The sequence below is a fragment of the Notolabrus celidotus genome, chromosome 12 (assembly GCF_009762535.1).
Source record: "Notolabrus celidotus isolate fNotCel1 chromosome 12, fNotCel1.pri, whole genome shotgun sequence".
NCBI lineage: Eukaryota > Metazoa > Chordata > Actinopteri > Labriformes > Labridae > Notolabrus > Notolabrus celidotus.
The window spans coordinates 6,803,376-6,825,209 of record NC_048283.1 but is presented as its reverse complement, the minus strand read 5'-3'; the positions used below and the strand labels follow the sequence as shown (position 1 = coordinate 6,825,209).

Sequence of the window (21,834 nt, the reverse complement as noted above, 5' to 3'; positions counted from 1 at the left end):
AGGAGAGAGGTTATGTTTATGTTGACATCAGATTCGACTCATAATCCCTGATAAGTCTGAGCTCTTGTTAAACGAAAAGATCGAGTGAAAGAACCGTCTGATCTGCGTGTGTCTTGAACTTTTTTCTCTCCACTGAAGTATAATAAGCCCAGAAGATTTTTACTTAATCTATTTATTTATTCTACATAAATATGGTTTATAATGTTACTGTAGCTTTATCATACTGTGAACTGTTAAAACTGCATATATTACCCTACCCTCTGACACATCCATTGACTCCTAAACCTGATGTTTCTCTTGTTTTCCTTTCTAAGAGGTTTCTAGTTTTCTTTGAGAGCATAGGCAATATACTTTGTTGTATATTCAGTTGTTGTATTCTGTGTTTGTAGCATTTTTCTGTTCTTGTGTTTCATGTTTGTTGTATTTTCAGTTTTGTATTTCCTGTATATTTTGTATGTTATGTTTGTTTTATGTGGACCCCAGGAAGTGTAGCTGTTGCGTTAGTGGCAGCTAATGGGGATCTTAATAAAGGAATAAAGGAATAGGTCTGCTGGTCAATTACCACTGAGGGACTTTTTTGTATAAGGGTATCATGATTTTAAGAACTGTTTTTGTGCTTCAGTCTATAAATATGCAAATCTGTGAGATGTTTACATGAATTAATTCGAAATACGGCCACTGAACTAAAAAGAGAAGTGTTTTACAAATAGTTAGAGCTCTTAGCTTAAGTAGTTAGCTGGCTTGAGTTAAAAGCATACAAACAGGCTTATGAATAGGCTTGCAGCAAAACAATAAGCAATTATGCAATGGCTTTAACACTTTTAGGTCGTGAACTTTTAATCTGTTTTGAAACTTTCCTTCCTTGCACTATGTTTCGTTGCAGACCCAGGACCCCACTGACATTTCATGCATTTTTCCTCTCTGACTCTTCATGGTTTTATTTTTGCTCCATTTAAACTCACCAGAAGTAAAGAGCACGATGGACTTGAGGCAGGAGTATTCAGCCGTGTCGACCTGCAGGGCTTTCAGTTTCTCCACCTGCTCCTGGAAGACCCGGATGTGGTCCATGAAGGCCACCACGCGCTCTGCTGACATGGGTGACGCATGCAGGCCTGCTGCTGCCAGCAGAGGGGCCACATGGAGCGGCATGGAGCACTGAGCAGCGTTCAAGACGAAGAGCTCGCTCCATGACATGCGCAACAGCGCCACCTAGGAAAGAGGGAACACAGAAAGTTGTCATCACATGTCTGTTTGTGGGCAATCTCAACAGCATTGAATGCTTTCTAAAAATGCTAAACATGTTTACATGTTGAAATCAATTCCTCCTAACAGGGATGGGTAATGCTACTATACAATCAAAGATCCCCCTTTGCTTTTTTGATGGGGGTTATTGATCTTGTTTAAGTCAATGAGATCACTGTACTCATTGATGTTTGGTATGTTTTACATGTTGTGACTTTTTGCCTGTTTTCCTTATTTTTATTTAGTAACTATGGTTTTAAACTTCTCATTTTAACCTTTTTTGTACCACGTGTCACGTTATCTATTGTTGTTTCACTATTGTATTAAATTATGATGTAATTCAGCCTCCAGGCCATGTGATGTAATAAATGAACCTCATCTCGGGGGGGTGTCTGGACTTTTTAGACTGGGGTGGCCCAGCTGGGGCACTTACTTATGCAGGGTGGCTTGAGTATGTATGTGTGCACAAACACACATAATTCAATTGCATTTACCATCTCTGTATTCACTAACTCATTTTACGACCATCAATAAAGTATCAAACTGATGGTATGTTCATGTGTCAAACTATTTGACTTCAATACATAGAACATAACAGTGCTGACACATACAACCTCTAAGCTTATTTCTTTAAGGACTTAATAATAAAATATAGTCATGATTGAACGTTTTAGCAAAAGAAATTGAACTACACTAAATACAAGCCTTATTAGTAACCTTATTCATGCACAAATCCATCCCAACAATTGCTATATTCAATCATATATGGATTCAATAAAGTATAGAAGAAAGTAAAGCTCAAACTTTACAAGCCAGGCACACAACACAAAGCATTCGAAGTGTTTAATAGAAACACTGAATGGAAAAACTGTGAAAGCTGATGTCATCACAGCAGAAAATTGAACATTCACAGCTACACCAGGTCATGATAAGTTCAGTGCCCTTTATCTTTGTTTTCTTAACGTCTGTTGGGCCAGAGGCTGTTTGAATATAAAATATATGTTAGAAAAGAAGAAAGGGGGCCCAGTTTGGTAAAGCGGTTAAATTGCGCGCCTAATGTACAGAGGTTATAGTCGTCAAAGCAGACAGCTGGGGTTCAAAATGTCACGTTATTCCTCACTCTATGATCCCAGTTTCCTACTCTGTCCACCCTGACCTATCCCCTCAATAAAGGCATAAAAGACCCCCTAAAAATACTCACAATGTAAAGCTGTTAAACAGGATATAACATACCTGTACACAGGGGTCAACACCTACAGTTTGCACTAATTAGCAGTAATGATTCATTAAAGCTCCTGTGGGGAACATTCTGTTTTGGGTCGATTTGATTTTGGCGCCCCCTGTGGACAAAGCACTCATTGCTGATTTTGTTTTGTACATGTTCAATAAAACTACCATTTATAGAATCTCTTTATTTATAGAGTCTCCTCTTGTTAATGGCCTATTTGATTTATGTTTCCTGCTGTAGGATTTACATGTAGCTAATTAAACAGCTCTGGTTAATACTTGTGTTTATGATACTTTTTGACAGCAGGTTGAAAAGATAAATATGACTACAACATATTTATAAAGTGTCCATAATGAAAGCTCACAACCAACATAACAATATGAAGCCCTTCTGAGACACACAGGACAGACTGAGTCTACATGTTGACATGACCTTAATGATATATTAATGATATGGTGCAACTATAGCATGACATATTTGTGATCACTATGTCTGCCCAAGGTGCATGTGAATATTTATAGGTCAGACGATTACTCCGTGCCAAGACTTTACAGCTGGTATAAATCTTCACGTGCAGGATTGATGTCAAGTCTATACATATTAAATGTCACGAGCGCCTGTTTTGTGCCTTCAGTGAGCAACAACACAAGTGATTTCTTTCTGTGTGGCAGTGAAGGAGGTGATGATTATCAGAGAAGGAAAGACAAATAAGAAGAGATAAAAGTGTGGCATTATTTATTATTTAAAGGTTCAGTTCCTGTGTCGCAAAGGCAAGCAGAGGCTGAGACGTTTATTAATCATAGATCATGACTGTTGGTGTTAGTTGGAGTTGAGCAGTATTTTAGTTTTAATGAACTTTAAGAGAAAAAAAGTAATTCATTTTATATGATATCAAATCTTTCAAGCATCTTCACATTCTCTATTAAATGACCTGGGCCAAATATGTTCAAAGTTTGGGATTTATATTTCAATTAAGGAGCCTGTTATTTTATAGTATAAATGCATTGCTCTTTTTAAGCATCTAGTTGCTAAGTTTTAGCATTTGAAGACTAAAAGTTAACTCCTCCTATAGCATGTTTTCCATTTTGATTTTTTAAAAATTAGCCAGAGTTGCCCACTTTTTCGTAGAAAGTCACATAATGGAATTGATTGTTCTTGTGTGCTGTCAAGTATGATGCTTTAGATGACAACTGATTAGCTTATCTGAGCATAGCTTAGCTGAAAGGATGGAAAAAGCTAGCTTGGCTCTTGTTGATGAGGCCATTAACAGTAACTTGGAGACATCCTGTTGCCATAAGACTTTTGAAATTAGCTGCCACTGCCCCCGTTTATGTAAATGTAAGCTAACCAGTTGCTGAGTGAACTCCCAGCTAGAAAGCACATCTTAAACTTTTCTTTTAAAGCTGCTGTTGGTAGGAATGGTGTAAAAAAACTGTCCTTTTTTTCTGCTGGGTTTGGAGAAAAGGTCATAATACCAATCGGTACTCATCTGTAAGTGAAGTAATTTGAGATTATGGTGAATCCTCTGTGTTTTCCAATGCCTTTGTTTCAAGTAATGCTATTATTCCCCTCGTTCCCGTTATCACGGACCAATCAGAGCTACTCCCCAACCCCCTGTCCTGATTGGTCAAGTGGCGGCCCCACTACGTCGCCCTGATTGGCTGGGAAGCCACTACTTCCTCATAGAACAAGCACAACAATCTTTTGTGGGCGGGGTTAAGACAGCAGAGAGGGGAGGGGTAGTGTTCACAATCGAAATCTCTCTCAGAACTGATGTTTATATCATGACTACCAACAGCAGCTTTAAAGCAGGATATTTGAATGTAAATTGAATCAGTCATCACAGTGTTCAACTCACCTGATCCATGAGCTGCAGATCAGGGAAGAAAGGGATATTCTTTGCCCACTCAACAGCACTGAACAGCAGTCTTGCCGCCAGCTCACAGATGTTCTCGATGCCCATCAGGTTGTTTCCCTGCATGCACTGGGCCCCGTAGCGAGACGTGGGGTAGGGCTCTGCGCGCAGCAACAGAGATATAAAGCCAGACAGGTACGGTTGGCCGTTGTATGGATCTGTGCCGTTGGTCAGGTACTGTCCGGGGCTGGTCTGAGAGTTCGATGTACGTCCTCGTTGCACAGCTGAAAACAAGACAATATAGATGAGAATCATGAAAAAATTACAACTTCTAATCCATGGTTATGTAACAGTTTCCAGTGTTTCTTTTTTTTTTTTGCTGTCTTTGCGTGTTTCTTAATCTCAGCCCAGCCAATACTTTTCGGCAGGAGGTAAACACTACTGTCAGGCTGTTGTGATACTTTAAGGATTTAGGAGGATTTGGAAACAACTGAACCTGGTCTACATCCAAAAGCAGCATGTAGGGAGCAAGTGAATCCTAAAAGCCTGCAGCAGAAAAAGAGGTAGGGAGAGGAGACGCGGACGGAAAAGAAAGAGTGAAATTGGGCATGTGAAATGGCGGAGGGGGGGGGGTTCGCAAAATGGGGTCAAAGGGGGCGAAAAGTGTGGAGAAGGGAACATTTCTCTGACTCTTAAATATGTCAGCGCTCCTCTTTTCGGGGGAACGGTTGGAAAGTGGCCGGGCCAAGGCCATCCTGCACTGCTGTTGTGCATCAATGAGTAATGACAAGCAGCAGCTGGTAAAGATATAACACCTCTTCACACCTACATATGTTATGCACACACCGCACATGAATACATACAGTTACATCTCACCCCTCCCTCCTTCCCTGCACTGGCAAATGGCTCAGCCTGAGGCGAAAAGGGCACGCAGAGGCCAAGCTCTCGCACACACACATACACACAAATGGCAACCCCCCCCCCCCCCCCCCCCCACACACACACACACACACACACACACACACACACACACACACACACGCACAACCCCCCTGTGGAGCGATGATGATGCGGCGAGTGCTCAAAGGCCCATTTGGAAAACACCTGTTCAGTCATCCTCACTGTCTGACTAATAACTCCATCTACTGTTACACAGAGAGAGAGAGGAGCAAGAGAGAGAGAGAGCAAGAGTAGAGAGGGGACTGAGAGAGGCAATGAAAATGCAAAGGGGGCCACGTGTTCAGGGAAAAATGAGGTAAAAGGGTGAAATGGTGAGATAACGTAGGGAAGGAGAGAGTGAGAGGTGATAAGTTGAACGAAAAGAGATTGAGGGCACGGAGGAGAGGAGAAGGGGGGAAAAGGTGCAGAGTTCAATATGTTTGAATGCGGCCCGAGATGAAGCTGCAGATAGAGAGCGGTGGTTTACATAAAGAGACAGGTGGAGGCAGGAGGGGTGGAAGAGTAAAGGGGGGGCAGAGGGAGGAGGGATTTGGAAAAATGCTTTTCAACTCTGCATCACCTGTCACCTCACACGCAGCAGCTGTGTCAATTGAACGCAGCGTGGCACGTCTGAAAAACGAGAGGTCAAATCACTCAAGAGTGTTATAAAAATGCCTTTAATTCTAGCCTGTCCTCTGAGCAGAAAAAATACCTCCGCACAAAAGGTGTTGACCTCAAACTACTAGATTTTCTCCGTGAACTTGTGTCAACCTGTGTTCCCCCGGAAAAGAATGTGCTCTCCTTCAGCAAACAACGCAACCTATGAAGAGGTGTTACATGACAAAAAGACGACGTTGCACAATGGGACATTCCTCGTCACTCGCACTCCAGAAGCACTCGTCTTGCTTTGCGAAGGACGGCTGTCAGATTAACGGCACGTGTGTGGCTCTGAAGGATTCCATAAAACAAAGAAAATAAAACTCGGAGCAGCGGGGTGGAGATATTCTTGGAGCTCTAGAGTGCTGCAATTGACACAAAGATTACATGGTCAAACATGTTTTCAGTCACTTCAGTCACGGAAAGGACTGCTTAGCAATGCAGCGCTGTGTCTGTCAGTTGGATGAGTTATTGAAATCAAGGTTGGTGAAAGATTCATGAAGATTCACACCTAAGACCTTGGATCCTGTTTATCAGGATGGTGGCACACATTGAAGCAGCGGCTTGATGCTCACAAGAACTACTTTGTTGGAGGTTTTCAGGAAGTGTTCTAGCAAATTCGCTGTGTTGTTGCCCTTGCACATTAGAAGAATGAAAATTAAAGCTTTTGTACCTTATATTTTGTAAAATATTTGAAAGAGTACATTGATTCTTGCTGTCCTTTAGAACAACTTAGAGAAGACAAATGTCTGTGCCTTACAAAAGTATTGCCTATCCTTATTATCCTATCCTCTCCTGTCTCCATAGTTTGACAACTGGTTCTTACTGATTGTCACTTCAAGGTCAGATATTTTCGCCCTTGTTTCATCTGCGAGTTATAAAGGCAGTCGCCATTTGATCTCAAAAGTCCAAAATCCAAAGATGCCTGCTGAACACATCACGCTATATGCTCCTGGAAGTTGGAATTCATACTCCGGAACTTGGAGCAACTTCAATAACCCTGAGTTTAAAATCCAAGATGGCTTCTCCCTGCATCACTCCGATAGAATTGTGGAAGTTCTATCAGTGGACATGCCTTCACTCTCAAACTATTATAGTGTGTCTTCGTCTGGAATTGGCTAACAATGCTAAAAACAACAGGAGCTAATGGCTCAACAGCTTTCTGAGTTGCTGGAACAAGTAACTGGAATGTGGTCAACCTGGATTAGACGTCATTCCCAGCTCCAACATCTGACTTCTGAGGTAATGGAACGCACCATTATGCATGGATGCATAATAGTGGGGTGAAGTCGTCCCGTCTTTGGGCCACTATGGATGCAACAGCCCTGTGTGTGTATGTGGCGCTCCTGCTGTGTGTTAACACCATAGACTGTATAAAATATGACGTCCGTGACGTCACCCATCTGTTTCTGAAGCGCTGTTTTGAGGCCAATCACTCGGCAGCAGCCATATTGCTGCTGTCGAGCGATTGTGACGTAAAGAGGCGGGCTTTGAGCCTCCTAGCCAACAGCTACAGTGTTCCCACCTGTCAATCAAGTCAGCTGTGCCTCTCATTGGAAGACTCGTAATCTTAATATCTTCGAAATTGCTGCATTAGAAAAAAAATACACCCCCCCTATAGTGTGTGCCGATCAAGAAATGAGCTATCCAGACTACACTCGTCTTTTGTACCAGGCTGTAAACATGTTTATTTCTGCTGTAAAGATTGTCTTTTTTGAATTGGTGTGTATGTGGTTTCCGTTACTTCCAGAGCCAGCCTCAAGCAGATTCTCGATGAACTGCAGTTTTTAGCACTTCCGCATTGGACTCATATTTTTAGACCGGAGGTTGCCGCTTGGTTGTAACACAGTGTTAAGTCACACTCAGGGACACCAATCATTGTCCCAGTTGCAGGAGTGTAAGTCAAAGTTTGGCAAACTGAACCTGGTTAAAGGTAGAGTGGGCGGTTTTGATCTTTGATCTTTTAGGAACAGTTTTTTTGTCCAGCTTGGTAAATGTATATTTATGTCCCAACAGGAATACATAATTAAAACTGCATTTAGTCTTCAGAAACATTGTGAGCGTGAGATGTCAGTGTCTGTCGCTGAGAGAGGAAGCTGAGACTCTGTGTCCATTTTTATATACAGTCAATGGGCCCAACCCCCTGGCCCCGAGCCAATTTTGACACCCCATGATAACATCACATGACTTCCTACAGTGCTCACAACAGACCACAGTCGTAGTACTGCTGTCTGCTTCAGAGTGGTGTCACTTGAATGTGAGCATATGTCTTTTTCGGAGAACATTTCAGGGATTCTGTGTTTTTTCCTCAGGAGGACAGTCTTCTCTCTGACTAACCATATCTAAGTCAGAGCACTTTCTTAACCTGAAACTGTCACTCTGTCTCGGCTTTTTAATCTCTCTCGCCTCAAAAAGTCTACTCTACAGGGGTGAACATGCTTTCTGCTTGTTTGAGAGTCCCATAAAAAAAGTACTGTCCCTTATTTCTATTGTGAATTTATCCAATCAAGCAAAGTCATTGTCCCTCCAGCCTGCTGCTTTTCAAGTGTCTAATGCGTGAATTCACAGCTATTAATCTGCTCTCATATTGATCAGTGGTTAATCCTGCAGATGGTGGCGAATCCACTTGATCCACTTGACTTTTCAAAAGCCTCATTGTGGGGGTCACTCATGGCTGAGAGGCACAGCACTCGAGCGCTCCAGACGCAGACACATCACTGTCTGTTTTTCCTCGCCTAGAGCTGGATGACGAGACAGATGAGCGCAGAAGAGAGAACATGGTGATTGTGGAAAGGTCCGAAGGAATAAATAAAGAGAAGGACAGACATTTGTAGAGACAGAGAGATGTCGTATCGTGACACAGAGGAGGGCAGCGAGAGAGTGGGAGAGACAGAAATGACATTAGAGAGAAACAGATGCCTGAGGATAAGGAAAAGGGAAACCAGGGTCAGAGAGAATAAAAGGGGGGATGGGAGTATAAAGTCCAATTTGGGTGTCTGCCATAAGCTGATTCCTGCATTTTAATTGCACCATAGCTGAGCTAAATGTGATTGACTTTGCATGCCATCAGAGATAAAAAAAAAAAAGAGCTCAGATTCTTAACCATACACAAAGATATTCTTCCTGGCAAACACATTTATTCTGACACAAGGTTTAGAGCACTTAAAAAAAGTCTACAAGTCCCTAAAACCCCAAACAAACAGCATGCCTTGTAGGTAGGGCACAGAACGAGGGCAGGAGAAGGAGGCAGAGGAGGAAAGTGCATGCAAACAGAAGGCACCATGGGACATTTCAGCTGCGACTTTCAACATGCCACTTCAGCAAATGGCAGCTGGCGGAGTGCACAGTTCGCTGCCTGGCTGCCCTGGATTAGCCTGTGGGTCAGACTGTTAGAGGAATTACAGCAGCTAAATACAATTAAGGCCTATCAACATTTGGACTTAAAGGTCACCGTGCCGGGGCAACACAGAGGCATTAAAGATTTGGCTCAGTTGAACAGTTGCGTTTAATAAGTAGCTTTTCCATTTCTAAAGCTTCCATTGGCGAGCAGAAAATAAACATGTTACCCTGCATAACCCCTGGTAAGTGTGAGGGTGTGTGAGTGTGTGTGTGTGTGTGTGTGTGTGTGTGTGTGTGTGTGTGTGTGTGTGTGTGTGTGTGTGTGTGTGTGTGTGTGTGTGTGTGTGTGCGTGTGTGTGTGTGTGTGTGCAAAAGAGGATACAACATGAAAATATTCAACAATGTTGCCACCAGAAAAAACTACATCTGAAAAATGACTTTAAAGCTAAAAAAAATAGCATTTAGAGGTTAAAGGAGAGGTGTAATTTCACTGTGAATGTGTGTGTGTGTGTGTGTGTGTGTGTGTGTGTGTGTGTGTGTGTGTGTGTGTGTGTGTGTGTGTGTGTGTGTGTGTGTGTGTGTCTTTGTGAATCTGCATGGGTGTGAGCCAGATCAGAGGGCAGTGTGTGATGTGACACCGAGGTCCCTCTGGCTCTCCTGGTTTTATTTTGGCCCTGAACTTTGACCTGCAGGTCAGCGCTCTGCAGCAGGGAGGGAGTGAGATAGGAGCAGATAGGGGGGAGAGAGAGAGAGAGAGAGAGAGAGAGAGAGAGAGAGAGAGAGAGAGAGAGAGAGAGAGAGAGAGAGAGAGAGAGAGAGAGAGAAAGAACGTGACCCTGGACAGAAAAAGTAAGTGTATTATTAACACTTGGACCTGGTGACAGCCATGGTGTTAATTCATGTTTTACTGGTATGCTTTCACTAAAAATGATCCCTTTACACTGCATACATGCTCTTTTTCAGGGGCTGCATATGAGTCATGCTGTCAAATAACAAAAAATTTTTAAAAAATGAGCCTCTGTTTTTAACATTTAGTTTATGCTATGTTACTTTATGTTGTTTCCGGAGTGTGACGCCGTTATTTTATTGTTTTAAAATGATTTCTATGAACAGTATGTGATATGCACAGACACTGCAGCCTGTGGTTAAACTGTTTGGTTGAGGCCATTGACCTGATTATGTATCCCTGCCATTTTTTGACTTATCAGCCGCTCATGCGAAACCATTTTCTTACACTAATAATTTTGCAGGATAGTTTTTGTTATGCCGCAAAAATACTGAAACTCCCCCAAGTAACATCAACTCAACTCTATAGTTTAAAGTGCTACGAAACAAATTTTACAATAGTTCTTTTAAAGCTTTATTCTGTATTTTCATATAACAATGAATTGTGTGTCTAGTGGGAATTCTTCCCCGACTCCTCAGTTTCTTCAAAACAATTCAGTACAACACATGCCGAGCACCAGCCAACAACTATCTAGTGTCAGATATTTCCAACAAGAGCTGAATGTCCCACAGAGCAACTCTTTGCTAACAAGTTTTCCATTTACCATATTTATGCGATAATATTTTAGCGTTATGACAGCTTGTTTCTGCTGCCCCCTGTTGGTTAAAAAAATCTGCTAGTTTAGAGTTACAGGTCAAAATGTTTTGGATTGAAAGAAAGGACTACATCCACATTCCTTCTTTCTGAAAAGCCTGTTTGTGTTTAACATCCATGCTGTTGTCTCATGTACTGCTGTGAGGAAACGCTTCCTTTGGGTGTAACTTGATCCAACACGGGTCAGCACAGCCTGTGGGACCATGCAAGAGCAACACCATCAATGGGTGGTCTTGACAGGCTTCATCCATGCGACAGTATGCATTCGTTCCTTCGTTCTCTCAGTGTTGAGTTTGGTTGGTTCTCTTGTTGGAATTTGCTCCGCCTCTTGTCTGCCAATAAAATCAAATACATCTCTCAAGGCGATCTGCCATGCCTACAACCAGCTGACCACGTCAAGGCCGAGGGCTACGTCACAGTAAGCTGCTTATGAAATCAGATAAGGGCTCTAACATCACTGTGTACAGATTGTGTATGCCTTCATGGACTTAGACTCAGACTGAGTGTCAGTTTAATACACATGTCAGAAGAGTAATCATCAAAGTGACACCTCAGTGCCTGGTCATCTGGTCATGTGCCTCTTTTACTGGTAAACTTTTATTATTTTTCATTTTAATTATTTATTTTCCTTTTATTATTTATAAATTAATTTTACAGTGTACTTATTTAGCTCTCCTTTTTCTTAGCTCTTAGCGTGGTTACTGTCTCGAGGATCAGACCTCTTAAAGGGATAGTTCTTGTTTGTTGTCTGTCAAGTTACAACTAAAAAATATCTATCTTGTAGTGATTTATCATAAAGTAAATGTCATATGGATGTTTGCTGTAGATGATCTTATTTTATAGGTTTACTGGGTGGGTTTGCAGAATTATATCAATGGTAACTTGATACTGTATATGTACTAAAATTTGTTCTCCACAACATTTTTTCAGTGGTGTTGCTTAAAATTAGTGTAGACTTATAATTTCACTCAGGAAAGGGATCCAGGGGTTCTTAACAGTTGCAGTAGTCTTACTGTTGACAGAGATTTAAGTGAACCATGTCACACTCTGAGTAAGTCTTGCAAACCTGGTTCAAACCTGGGAGAGCACCACATAACTAATTGAATAAAAGGGGGTTAGGTGAGATCAGTGCACATGTCTGTGATATGAATGAAAAACTGTCATCATGGTATATGTCTCTTTTGTTTCTTCTGCTATCATGTGATAAATATTACACTGAGGCTCTGCATCGTGCTTCTGATGTCATGTCCTGCCTCCTGAGACTCATCTTCTGATCCGATCCACCATCCCCCTCATCAGACCGGAAGGGTTCAAAATGTCTAAAAAATTCCAAGGGTGTATGTGAAAGAGGCTTTATTCTTAAGGTGGCTCTACAAAGGGGCTCTTTTGAACGTGCAGTAAGGACTTAATTGAATTTTCAGGACTGCTGAAAATGTTAATGGTCGCCCCAGAGTAAAGGAAAATATCATTTTGAACATAATAATAAAGATGAAAAGCTGATGAGCGTTAGAAAATAAAAGTGTACGTTTTATTCTTACATCTACAGACACATTTGTAGGGATAGACTTTGTGCACACTAAAAGAGGACTCTCTTCCCAGTTGTGTCGAACATGAAGGAGCAGAGGTATGCAGCCAGCGTGACAGACACAACAGAACCAGAGTGCAGAAGAACCGGAGGCAGTGCAGGAGCGGGCGGGAGAGCAGTGACACAGACAGAGAGAGACAGAGACATGGAGGGCAGAGGAGCTTTGCGTGAGGAACTTTGTGAGCTCTGCTGTGTGGAAGCCGTGTTGCCTGAGTCTCTCTCTCTCTCTCTCTCTCTCTCTCTCTCTCTCTCTCTCTCTCTCTCTCTCTCTCTCTCTCTCTCTCTCTCTCTCTCTCTCTCTCTCTCTCAGACTTTGATGAGGCAGTTCCTGCATTAATTAGTAAACTAAATTCAGCCGGCACTCAGCAACTCTGATTCACGCTATCCTTATTTACACTTACACAGCCCCTCCTCCCCTCGCTTTTTATTTCCTCCACAGCGGGGCACATCAGGACAGTGTGTGTCTTTTCTTTGAGTTCAGACATTTATGTGTCAGGCTGTGCATACATGCCATATTCTAGACTTACTCTTCCAGCATTTGTTATTGTTAGTATCATACAGTAAAACATGGGAAATGACTTGATTAATGTGAGCTGATAGCAAACTGTTTTAACTGCCTTTAGCAACCAAATATTGTGACACCAGGATGGGGAAAAAAACACTCAAAGGGCCAGTTCACCCTAAACACACATTCCCATTTTTTCCCCTTGTGGTGTGTAGCCATGCATAACGTTTAAGATGAAGGACTATTCCCTCTGCAGAGACCTTTGCTGAATCTAGTGCAATGGAAGTGGATGCATCTTATTTCGTTTTGGCTTTTTTAAATGAACATTAATCTTTGAACATGAAATTCTGCGCTGATTGATTACATTTAAAATATTCCTTTAACGCATCTTTAACATTTAAAGCTCATTCCACAGAAGCCCACATCACAAAACATATTTTCACTCTGTATCCTGCCATCATGATTGAATCTAAAATATTTTCAGTCAAATAAATGTTTTGCTAAAGGTCTTGACGTAACAGGGATAAAAAGATTGGCCCAATCATAAAAGGCTTTGCATTTGCAGTATTTTTGGAGTTACAAACTGAGTGTCTGTACCACTCACAGAAAAAATCAAAGAAGCAATCCGTCACCTTGCATAGTTTGATCCGACTTAGAGGGTAAAAGTAGCAAACTGTTTTGTCAGGGTTGGCAGATTTGCAGGTAAAAGGCAACTCTGGACAAAAAAAACATTCCTTGATTGATTCCTGCAGAGATGAAACTCTAGAATAAAGTCCAAAACCAAGAAAAATGAACAAATTTGGTATTCATAAGAAGAAAAAAAACATCATAACCCAAATGCAAAGACAGGACACACTTTGGGTGTCTGTAAAAGGTCCTATAAGGAACTTTTGGTTTTGGTCGGCGCCCCCTGTGGGGCTAATCTCATTGCTGACTTTGCTCTGTATATTAATAGGCGTTTTTTTTTCTGACATAAAGTATTTTCCTCCTTTCTTTTGACAGTCAAGCATATCACACACTGTGAACATTTTCAGTGAAACATTTTTAAAAAGCTGTCTCTGCAGTGGGCTGATACTCATTTTGACTGACACCTACCCTGCTACAGCAGATTTTGGAGTTAAAATGTACAGTATAGAAATAATCCCACTGTTGGCTGATGGTTTTGTTTGCTTTTGTATATCATGAAGAGGCATACATATTAATTTCAGTCTGTTTGAGAACCATAAAATAATGCACACAGGAGCTTTAAAAACACTACTTCGCTAAAAATCTGTTAAGAGATAAGACACAAGGCTTAATCTACAGGGGGCGCCAAACTGGATAAAAATCTACAGTTCCTCACGGGAGCTTAAAAATGACACTTTTAAAAACTGCAAGTCAAAAACAGAGAATGTTTGTTGCAGCTTGTTTTGGTCCACGGCGGTCTTTCCTGCTCCTACCACTGTCATTACTGCTGCTACAGTCCCTCACCGAGAGCACTGATAAGATCACGAACTGTCTGCCTGAAATATAAATGTGCTCAGATTCCCCACAGTGCTGTGTTAGAGAGCGAGCGTGCAGCAGAGCGACCGAGAAGCCTTGATGGGAGGTTAAATGTTCCTGACTGAGAATTTGCCTCTTTTCTCTCTTGTGTGTGTGTTATTACAAGTGACCTGAGTGACACGCAAAAACAGGTTGAGCTGCCTGAGTGACGAGCAAAACAGTCAGAGTCAGTTAGTGTGTCAGTGACTGACTGATGAATGTGAAACTTGAGGATGAACAGAAAAAGGTGAACGTTTAAAAGGCAGAAGTCAGTTCATTTCAATGTAGTCTTCAGCTTTAAAGTCATGCACACACACAAACACACTCACATGTAGTTATGTAATATTAAAGTCAGCCGTGGAGGTAACATCATGTAATCCACTGTATCACTTTAATGGACGTTGGGCTGGACTCAGCGATACGTCAATGGGAGCCATTTTCCTCTGAGAGGCCTCTGTTAATGACCGAGCCTGTGAGTGCGGTGACAGGGGTTAAGTATTTGAATTTGTCAATGGCTAAATTACCGGGATAAGTGAAGGTTTTCAGAGGCAGAGGACACACAGCCGTGTTTTACTGTTAAATTGCCCACTGTGGAGTATGGATTAGTCAGTGCACGCTGTCTGTTAGACTTCAGTGCAGCAGGAGTGTTCACTCGCTGCAGAGGCCCCCCGGCCGACTCACACATTTGGACTTTGACTCCAGCCGGTCTGTTATTAATGTTTTAGTTTTGGTTGACCTATATTTTCTGCTGCTGTTGGTGTTTTGTGGGTCGGAGGAGGTGCTACGACATGAGTGCTGAATGTTAAAGATTCCTGTGCTACAAGCGGATGTTTAAACTGACACTACACTTCACTTACCACAGTGCCTTACCTTAGTGTTCACCCCACTTAAAGCTACAATGAGGGTTTTTTTTTTACTGGTTATAAAAAAGACTGAAAATAAAACTGATGCCTCTTTATGATCTACAAAAGCAAACCAGACCATAAGGGACAAGAATGACTAATCCAATATAGTTATCTTTAATGTCTGAAGTTGTTGGCACAGGGAAGGTGTCAGGCAACTGCAGGATGCTGACATGGCCTTTTATTACATTTCCTGCAGCAAAGATTCTTAACAAGTGATACATTTGACTGACAAAGAATAGAAGGATGACAACTAAACATGAACAGGGCTAAATCAGCATGAGATAAGAGGTGCCTTTTTGTCCACAGGGGGCACCAAAATCAACATAAACAGACATTCTCTTATTTCCCTCTACTCCACTTTCTCATCTCACCTGGTCTGGAAGATGGCTGTACACCATGACTCTGGATCTGCTCGAGTTTTCTGCCTGTTAGAATAAAAAATGTATCTTCACAACTGTGGCCAAGTGCTCGCTCATTGATGATTCATCTTATCTTTAAATAATATAACAAAGAGTAGAAGATGTAGACCTGCTCGTTTTCCTTGGATAACTTTTGCTTCATTTTGAAGTAGAAATATGAAAATATTTCTGCATAAATCCTGCAGTTTGCTTTGGATTTTTTTAGCATATTAGCATTTTACATTTTCAATTGAGTTGATTTTAGCCATGCATTGACTCCTTATACAAAAACAGTCTTCATGTTCTTGTGCATTCAAAACATTTCTGCATGTCGGGCTGCTCTTGTTTATTTCACAAGCTCAAATGAGTCTTTTTGTTAAATGTGGAAAAGTGCTTATTTAAATCACTGTACATATGTCTGTGGGTTAAAGGTGTTCTTTTAGCTGCACAGGTGTTTGATTCAAAAAATGTCCAAACAGACAGGATGGTGTTCTGTTTGCGTGCCTCCATCAGTGCAGTAAACCTCCTCACGTGTATTTGTGTCCTCGGTGAAGTCAGTATCTCGTCCTCGTGGGCTGCTTCAAAATTAAAACATTCACTCCAGTTCAAAGGATCTGTCAGGCTGATTCTCTTTGCCTCCCTGCTTCCTATTCAGCCCCAGAAACACAGCTCTGTCAGAGAAACAAGCCGAGCTGGTGTACGTGTGTGTGTCTGTGGGTGTGTGCGTGTGGTGAGACAATGACACTAACACTGCCAAGGTTTTTTAGAAAGGTCTGTCTCCCACTGAGGCCAGCACTGAAATGTTTGCTGTCACGGTGCGCTGAAAGGTGCTTGGGATAAAAGTCTCCAACAAATGATATGATGTCGTACGCAGCAGTCTGCAGAAAGAGGTCAAACGTCCCCTTTGGGAGGAGGAAGGGGGAAAAAAAAGAAGACACACTCACTTGAAAGCAGAAGAAGTTCTGAATGTGACGCGGTCAGATCATGAAAGTTTTAGCACATCTTCTCAGGCAGATAAATATTAATTCAGCCTAAACAGGAAAGTCACGCAGCAGTGTTAGTGATATTAAACGATGCAGTGAAAACAAAAAGTTTCCTTTTTGGATGCAGGGGAGTCACAGAAGGATGGCGGTGCTGTCCTGAGCATCATCTATATGCAGCCTTAATACTTATTCTGTGGACCAAACTAGTTATAAAAATCTAAATGTACTGCCCTCTGAATTTATTTTAACTTTGTTGAGAAATAAAGTGCAGTATTATGACCTATACGCTGAGAGAGGAATCATCTAAATGATTAATAATCTACCAATCTCTTCTAGCTCCACAGATCATTTTCACCCATGAGTCAGCTAAATTTTCTGCTTTACTTTGAAGGACTCTTTTCGATCATCTTCAAAGTATCATATGCATAGTTTACCTGGATTACTACATCTGAAAATAAACATAGCATCTCCTTGACAACTTCACCTGAACCTGGTTAAATAATACAGAAGAAGCATGACTAATGCATGACCTCCAGGAGGAGGGGTGAGCGCTTTAACAGTCCATCCCACTTTTTCAGTTGACAAATCTTTGCATTCAGCAGAGTTTAATCTACTGTAGATGTTACAATGAAATAAAGATGCAGGGTTTGTTTGAAAAATGCATGCATGAATATTTATGATTACACAAATATTCAAGGAACTCACTGTTTTGATGTCTGCTTCTCATATGCAGTGAATGAACAACTGACAGGCATTTCAGCAGTGTTTAAATGAAGGATAGAAAAAGCTGATTTTTTTACACATCCCTGTTTTTAGTGTGTGATAAAAGTTGCTGTGATTTTTTTTTCAGTGCGTGTTTCTTATCAAAAATTGTCCTAAGTAGACAAATGATGGGTTAAAAACAGAAGTCAGCCGACAAAGAGGATTTAAGGACAACGTTTAATCCCACTGACCTCAAATGCACCAGCAGATGAGCTCGCCAACGTAGGTTGACCTGCTCCACTTTTAAGCCTTTTGCACACAACTATGAGCCAGCAATGCAAAAAAATGACTATTTTTAGAGGTCAACAGGCAAAAGGATTAATTTCATACTTCCTCTTTAAACATTTTGCAAAATTCTCTCTGTTTTCAAAAGGAATTGTATTCAGTCAGCCTGCAGTTGCTGCTCTTGTTTCAACTCACTCTACTAATATTTAACTTAAATGTATGTTTCTGCACTATGTACAGATTTGTTTCCTTATTTTAAAATGCTGACATTTCTTGCTTTTCAAACCTTTCTTTGACTCAGAGTAAACTAGTCCACAGTGTGTTTGCACTGCAGTATAATGTTATCTCATCTAAAAGGCAAGGCAAATTCGTTTGCATGGGATTTTAAGGCTCATGCTTGTGAACCATGTGCTGCCTTCAAGGCTGTAAGGTCAACACTGCAATAAATGCATTTCTAAACAAAACATCACTAAAAGAAATGAATGCTTCGAGTCAGACTTTTTCAAAAGACATGAAAGTATTTGCTCAGAATGATCACCTGTTCGGTTCTTCTGCACCATATACTACTAAGTCTTGTTGATGTCTCTCTAAATACGACGGGTGACATGCTTGACTTCATTTGAACATAAACTATATTATATTTGTGTCTGATTGCATGTTTAAAATATCTTGTTTTTACAGTTAAACCTCGCCACCAGAATGATTCAGTAGATTTGTGTTGCAGTAAACACGCTGCGGCTCGTCAGGCGATTCCCTCGGGTTCATTCAGCCAGAGAGAAGAGCGACCGTGTGTTGTGTCTCGCGGGTATTTTACATGAGGTAATACTATGTGTACAGTGCACACACACACATACAAACACACTCTCTCACACACATACACACACAGTCAGATAGGAAAAGTATTACACTACAGCGGGGACTCTTGAGGGATCATCTCCTCTCAGCTCGTAAGAGGACGGGTATTTCCACCGTCTGTGTGTTTACGTTCAGCCTCAGAGAACAAAAGGTTGGTGGGGTCGCTGTGTAGCAGAGATGCACTCTCTTGTGTCCTTCAACAACCTCTGCTGAAGTGTCCTTGAGCAAGATTGCTCACTCACTCTGAGATGCCGCTGCTAAAGCTGACCCTGTTCTGTCCTCTGAGGGGGGGAAAACACAGGAGGCCGAGGGTGACATCTTCATCTCTGGGGTTTTGAAGGGGAGTTTAGAAGTGAATCAAACTCACTTTCTGCACTCAAACGCCTCATTACTGATGGATATCAAAGCCTACTGATATTTGGATTTAATAAACGAGCTGAATATACCACTCAGGAATGAAATGTATCCATAATATTGCTTCCTTTTGATTTCAAAAGCATCTTAATCCATAAATTTGCTTCAAATTGAGCAGGTCTCTAAATGGTTTATTTAAAGTTGGAGATGATCCAACAAACAAAAATGAATTTCTGCCAACGCAGATGTTCACAGAAAGAAGTTTTGGCTCCATTTTGCTTCACATTTTTTAAAATATGCACCGTCGCATCCCTCCTGAATGGGACGTCGCCGCTGAATGATAATTAATAAGGGAAGCGCTCCTCTCCACCAACACGTTTGCTCTGCTCCTCTTTGGCACTAACTGACCCGTTGTTAATCCAACACAATACAACAAATGTAGCGGCATCCTCTTATAGCGGCTCGGGGTGTCGGTGAGCAAACAGCGTAATTAAAACAGAGGGACAAAGGAGGGATTTCACAGAACACAGCGCACCGCAGTGAATGCGGTAGATTTGGTAAATGAATGCGGAATACGCATTGTGGAGCCGCAGGTGGTGACTGATTATTTGCCCATAACAACAGCGGCTGTGGAATAAACATTTAGATCAACAGGCGTGAAAGCATGACGCGTATTTTACGCACAGAATCTCACACTTGCACTTTTAATGAGACATGTGCGTTGAGAAGAAATACTGCATGAGTTTGTCGTTTAGACTTAAATGCATTTATTCTCACATGAATCTGTCAGTGTGGTTTCTAAATGTGAGTGGTATCAGAATTTCCTTTGATGTTTTCTTGCAACAAATAAGTTATTTTGTGCTTTTATATAGAGACAGAAAAACAAAAGAAGTAAGTGGGAATCTATGTTCAGCTCTGGAGTGACCCAGCACTTGGTACTTTGGTCATTATTGTTGTGATGTTAATTGTAGATGATGATAATGGAAGGTCTTAAATTGTTTGGTTGCTTCTTTGTAGATGTTCCTTTTTTGGAAGAAAAAAAAATCCTTACTTTTGTGCATTGCCTTTACACTGCTTGGCAGTACCTGCACCCAAAAGTGTCTTTAAGCACTGTGTTACTCTTACTGATCTTGTTTCCTCTTGTCTGGATCTTTGCTTGTGTTGTTCTTGTTCTCATATGTACGTCGCTTTGGATACAAGCGTCTGCTAAATAACATTGTAACATTGTAACATTGTAAGTAAAACAGCACTGGGACAGAGAGCTCCAGCCAATGTGAAGACATGTTTAATCTAGTTAGATCTTCTGCGGCTGAGTTCCAGCCTTAATTGCCTGTTAAGATTGCTATTTCCCATCTTTACGCACAAGTTTACGCACAGAATTACGTTTTGTAAACAAACGTCTCTCACGCTGATATCCATCAAACACACTCACACATACACACACATACACACATGGCATGGCTCTGGTCTTACCTTCTCTCCTCATGCCGACTTTGAGACACTTCTTGAGCCGACAGTACTGGCACTGGTTCCTGTGGTGCTGGTCGATGGGACAGTCCCGGTTCCCTCTGCAGGTGTAGGACAGGTTTCGCCTCACCGAGCGCTTGAAGAAGCTTTTGCATCCCTCGCAGGTGAACTGACCGTAATGCTTCCCGCTGGATTTGTCCCCGCACACCATGCAGTCCACGTTGGGGATCTTGTCCCCGGAAAGCGCATCGTTTCCCGGGGTGGAACCGTTGGGGGTTCCTGGTGCCCCGCCGGGCTCCTGTCCGCAAATCTGGAGCTGAGAGCCCGGATCTGCAGAAATGTTCTCTGGCCACTGGTTTACTACCATTGCCATGCTATCCCCAAACACTTTGGTCTTTTGTTTAAATCACAGAAGGAGAGAGTGAGTGATAGAGATCCGTCCTGACGTGTTGGGAGAAAAACACAAGGAAGGGCGAAAAGGCGCTTCCCGCTTCCTCTAGATGAGTCTGGGCTATCTGAGCGTGTTTATCTAAAGTCGTTTCTCTGTATCAGTGAGATTATGTTCGGTGAACATCTATCAAAGTTTAAAGTAAAAGCTGGGTATCAACATGATCGATACATAGCAGCGTAGCCTACAACTCCCGGTGTTCCTCTGTGCGCTGAAATCCATAAACACGTTGTTCTTCAGAGTCAAACCTCTCAAAAAGCCAGTCCAGAAAGTCCCTTTTTAGTCTGTAAAAATAAAATGTTATCTCACTTTTCACGTCCCTCTAGAAGTCAAAAGAGGACAAATCACTATGAATTAGGCAGATATAATATCGCTGGTCAGGGCTGTCTGTCTCGATCTCAATGCTGCATTCAGATTCACTTCAGATCTTCCTCTTCAATGCGCTGGATTTAATACTGACCATAGGTCGTTGTATTCGGTGAGGGGGTTTTATGTAGTCCCAGAGAGCTCTTGGAGTGAAAGTACAGCGCAGTCCCGAGGAGAAGTCAGTCCTGGTTTCTCTTGCTCTTGTGCGTGTGAAAAGGTTTTTGGGATAAACGTCAACGTGCGCTACTTATTGAGCCAATAAACAACCGAAATATCCTCTGCGAAGAAGAGAGTCAGACACAGAACAAGCTTTGCCCTTCGAGTGTCTCGCTATGCTCGCCTTCTCCCTCCGTATGTCCGTCCGTCCCTCCTCTCAGAGCCAAAGCTGCAATTTGGGGGAAAGTGTCACTCGCGGTTCTGCCTCGTCTGGCTGCCCCCCTGGCGGCGCTCCATGTAAGGTCATAACTGCCAAATAAGGTTATAGCCCCGCCCCTCGGCGGGAGAGGTGAAAGGAGAGGTGCTGGCTGTGATTGGCCCCAAAAGTCTGGTAAAAAGTAAGGAGGTTTCTGATTGGACGGCGGTCGATTAAGGATGAGTTTG

At 42.0% G+C, this 21,834-nt stretch overlaps 1 protein-coding gene across 3 annotated transcripts in view; it reads right to left on the bottom strand.

Annotated features, from left to right (window-relative positions):
* nr2f5 (nuclear receptor subfamily 2, group F, member 5) overlaps positions 1–21,628 on the bottom strand; it is a 28,456-nt gene extending 6,828 nt beyond the window's left edge. The window contains exons 1-5 of one of the 3 annotated variants that reach the window (XM_034697044.1): positions 21,329–21,598; positions 20,427–21,152; positions 15,748–15,801; positions 4,329–4,609; positions 963–1,209 (exon numbers count right to left, since the gene is read on the bottom strand). In XM_034697044.1, the coding sequence (XP_034552935.1) occupies positions 963–1,209; positions 4,329–4,609; positions 15,748–15,801; positions 20,427–20,793 (949 nt within the window). In that variant the 5' untranslated portion in view covers positions 20,794–21,152; positions 21,329–21,598. Of the gene's footprint in view, positions 1–962; positions 1,210–4,328; positions 4,610–15,747; positions 15,802–20,426 lie in introns of all 3 variants that reach the window. The other 2 variants (XM_034697043.1, XM_034697047.1) reach the window with 2 other exon arrangements.
* Positions 21,629–21,834: the final 206 nt, after the last annotated feature.